The sequence below is a fragment of the Acyrthosiphon pisum genome, chromosome X, assembly GCF_005508785.2.
Source record: "Acyrthosiphon pisum isolate AL4f chromosome X, pea_aphid_22Mar2018_4r6ur, whole genome shotgun sequence".
Classification (NCBI taxonomy): Eukaryota; Metazoa; Arthropoda; class Insecta; order Hemiptera; family Aphididae; genus Acyrthosiphon; species Acyrthosiphon pisum.
The window spans coordinates 6,956,548-6,960,452 of record NC_042493.1 but is presented as its reverse complement, the minus strand read 5'-3'; the positions used below and the strand labels follow the sequence as shown (position 1 = coordinate 6,960,452).

The 3,905-nt window shown below is 29.4% G+C and overlaps 1 protein-coding gene across 2 annotated transcripts in view; it reads left to right on the top strand.

Moving 5' to 3' along the window:
* Positions 1 to 3,905, top strand: part of LOC100571579 (tubulin glycylase 3A) — a 12,638-nt gene that overhangs the window by 5,332 nt on the left and 3,401 nt on the right. For both annotated transcript variants that reach the window (XM_003244103.4, XM_003244102.4), the window contains 3 exons: positions 1,995 to 2,211; positions 2,283 to 2,373; positions 2,603 to 2,767. In XM_003244103.4, coding sequence (XP_003244151.1) covers positions 1,995 to 2,211; positions 2,283 to 2,373; positions 2,603 to 2,767 — 473 coding nt within the window. The remainder of the gene's footprint in view (positions 1 to 1,994; positions 2,212 to 2,282; positions 2,374 to 2,602; positions 2,768 to 3,905) is intronic.

Sequence of the window (3,905 nt, the reverse complement as noted above, 5' to 3'; positions counted from 1 at the left end):
GTAAAAATATTTTCAAAAAATGTACACTTTCTGAAATAATGAGTGTTCTATGATAAAAGAATCACCCGGTATATTTACTTTTAATAATATTTGTAACATTATGGTTACTGAACCCCTGGCAACCTGGTTGTGGTAGTGCACGGAAAATCCGGGTTTAATAAGGCGTGACATGGACTTCTGATTTTCTGACCACCTGATTTTTTTGACATAATTTTGATTTTAATTTTTACAATATATACAAATTTGAACTGTAATTATAATTTATTTTAATGTAACAGTTTGAAGGTTTAATTTAATAATGTTAATAAATAAAATGTTTAGAAATTAATATATTTATTTTTACTATTCAAATTATGAAGGTTTAATAAAATTATTATATCTTATATTGCTATACTTAAATTAAATTTATAATACAATAGTATTTCAAGCTTGAATAAACATGTTACCTATAAGTAGATAGTTATAACGTACATGTTTGCAAATTTTTAATTTTTTTCCTCAACTAATATATGGAATATTGGGTATTTAAAATTTTTTTTACTGCTTGGGGTCTCAATAAAAGAAATTCCCCTGACATCCGAAAGTCTAAATCCGGCCCTGCGTTAAGTTAAAAACTGGGGGAATCATTGTAATTCGTGGAGAATTACTAACCTAACTGGGGTACAATATACCTAAAATTTAACACCAAAATATAAAAAAAATTAACATGAGCATAAGTCGCCCCGTAATTAACCATACTGGTATAATACAATACACATACTGAGGTTCTTGTGAACTCTGAAGGGCCGTCGGTCCTGTAGAAGCGATCGCACAATTACCGACAAAATAAATAATTTGTGCATACAATAATAATATTAATAATTAGTAAATATTATGCCAGCAGAGGTATATAATTAACAAACACATAAAAATGCAGCGGGAGGGATTCCCTGGTGCGTTATAGGTACTTTATGCAGTTTATACCCATGAGTACCTATATGTTATTTCTAAATTTTATTAAATAAACAATATTATTATATTTAGACAATTTATTGTTCTAAAGCATGACTTTATTCAAACCCGATGTTCTAAAAATTGGTATTCAAAAATCAAAACATGTTAAGTTTCCTTAGTGAATTCATTTGGCTCAAGTTTTCTCTTTTTAAACCCAGCATACTTTATCTTATCAGGTCTTTTTTTCTGGTATATCAAATTTTCTAAGCATAATATTTTTTATGCATTTTTTAATGATGTAAATTATGATGATATCAAACCAATGAAATGAAATGATTCACATTCACCAACGTTGTGTGTTAATTTTTTTAATAACTCATATTGGTATAATAAAATGGCACTGCAAATTAGGTACATCAGTAATTTTTTGTTCAATACGACATTTTTGTTGTGTGTGTATGAACCACGATGCTACTAAGGGAGGGGCATCCCCCTAAGCTGTATTTCTAAACAATTTTATGCTGTTAAAAGTAAAATTACTTCGACACTTTCTAAAAATTATTACTACCCACCCTCCTAACTATGTCTTTGGAGCCGCCCCGCCTAAGGGACACTTCGTCTAGGGCTCATACACAAAAAAAAGTTCTAAAAGCCATTCAAAAATTTAATTATTTTCGTGGTTTAACTTTAGAAATTTTAAGATGTTTGAATTTATCAGAAGCTAACCGGCGTAAGTATATATAATTTGATCGTATTGAAAATTAACAAATTTCAAACTCATTTCTATTACCTATTATTAACAATTTATCTAAAATCGAAGAAGTGTTCCGACTTCCGATTACAGATCTTGGGTAGGTAGCTGATAACAATAAGATGTTATTATTTTTCTATACGTTTTTTATTTTTGTATTAAAAAATCATCAATGTTACGCAGGTTTAATACATAAACACTGTGTTAATATCCACCACGTGTATTTAGCATTGTCGCCACTGGTGTGCCAGTGGAATCGTGATATCCGATGTTTTAATAATTTGAATATTTAATCTTATTCATGCTATAGCTTGACGTTTATGCAAAATGTAAATATTTACTAGAAAACGTGAAAAACTATTGTCCTCAACACTATATAGATGGGATTACCAACACATGGATCATAAAACCTTCTTCAAACTGTTCTGGTCACGGCATTATGTTGTCTAGAGATTTACATACCATAAAACGAAAAATCACTGAATCAGGTGTTTTGAGGAATAATTATATTTTACAAAAATATATAGGTAAAAAAATATGTGCTATTTCAAGGTAAAGACTTTAAAACTACATACCAATGTCATTATATTATTTTTAGAAAGACCACTTTTGGTCTATACATGTAAAATTGATTTGAGACAATGGTTTTTAGTGACCAATATGAGTCCAGTAGTTGTGTGGATGTACAAGTTAGTATTAATACAAATATATAATCTATATAAACAGTTTGAGAAAGTCATATTTTATGGAGTATTGACAGTATGCGAGATGCATAACATTATAATTTATATTCTATAAATTCTTTTATCATTTGTTATAGTCAGAGCATCATAAGGGCAACAGTGCAACAGACTGTTGCCGCAACACGCATATCTTTTATTATAAAAAAATATTTAAATAATCAATTTTTATTTATAGAGAGGGTTACGTCCGATTTTGTGCCAATAGTTTCTCCATGCAAAACATGCATGAATCTATTCATCTCAGCAATGTCAGACTGCAAATGAAATATCGAAAAATTAGGAATCCACAAGTACCTGACGAGTGCATGTGGGATTACAGAGAACTACAAGATCATTTGAGGTATAAATGGTATAAGACAACTTACCACGCAGGTTTAAGAGGCCGTGATCATTTTACTTTTAGTCAAAAATTACTCGTAGGACTAATTAAAATAGTACCTACGTCGTGAGTAGGTTGCTACTCAGTAAGTTGCTTATCTCGATTTTCATTCTGAAAAATATTAATGCTCCATATCATATATCGTATAATGTATATGATATAGGTACTATACTAATAAGTACTATCTACTTATTCGTCAAGCTAAAATACAGTGGAACTGCGATAACGTTTTGAACGTACGATATAAGTTCCTTTTTTAGTTTCAAATAAAATAAAAATTCTTATTTAATCATTATTTTTTTTTCATACGCATGCTTCTTTTATTTATAATTATTATAAAATATACCTATAAGTAGGTACAAATTGTATAATTCTATTTTGAGACTTTCTTCAAAATTAAATTGTTGGCCAATGTATACTGTCTTATCGTTTATTGTTATAAATAATTATATTTTATATAGGTTCTCATTTCTATATAACAATTTTTATTAGTTTTAATTTGAACCGATATGAGCACTGTATGCGTGGACCCCGTAGATCACGTGACTTTTCGATTCAAGGCGTATGCCGTGTTATAACATTTTTCTAATGGGTCGATTGGCAACCATACTATCTTAAATCGTGCTAATGACTAATGAGTAATGATTAACGTCGATGCTCGATAACGATCACTAATTGGCAATATACATAAAAAAATATATATTTCAATTTCAAATATTTACATATTTGTATAAATTATTGGAACTGGAAAGGAACGAAAAATTTTGTTATTTTTCCTTGAAAAAAAGAACGAGTTCTTTTTTTTATAAAAAGAAATTAGTTCCAGGAATCCGTTATTTTAAGTTTTTGGTCCTCATTCCTTCCAAACACTGGCCAAATGTAAGCAGGTTACATACTAGTTAGGTACTAAGTTGCTTATAAAATGTTCCTTAGAATCTAGTAGTTGCAAGTATATTAATAGTAACCTTAGATTATATACTAATATACTATGGATGAAGCTACAGCGTATTAAATAAAATACAAAAATTATGTTGCGACGAGTCACCGAATTAGGTGTTTGATGAGTACATGCGTGACGCAACTTCTTGCATACCTATTG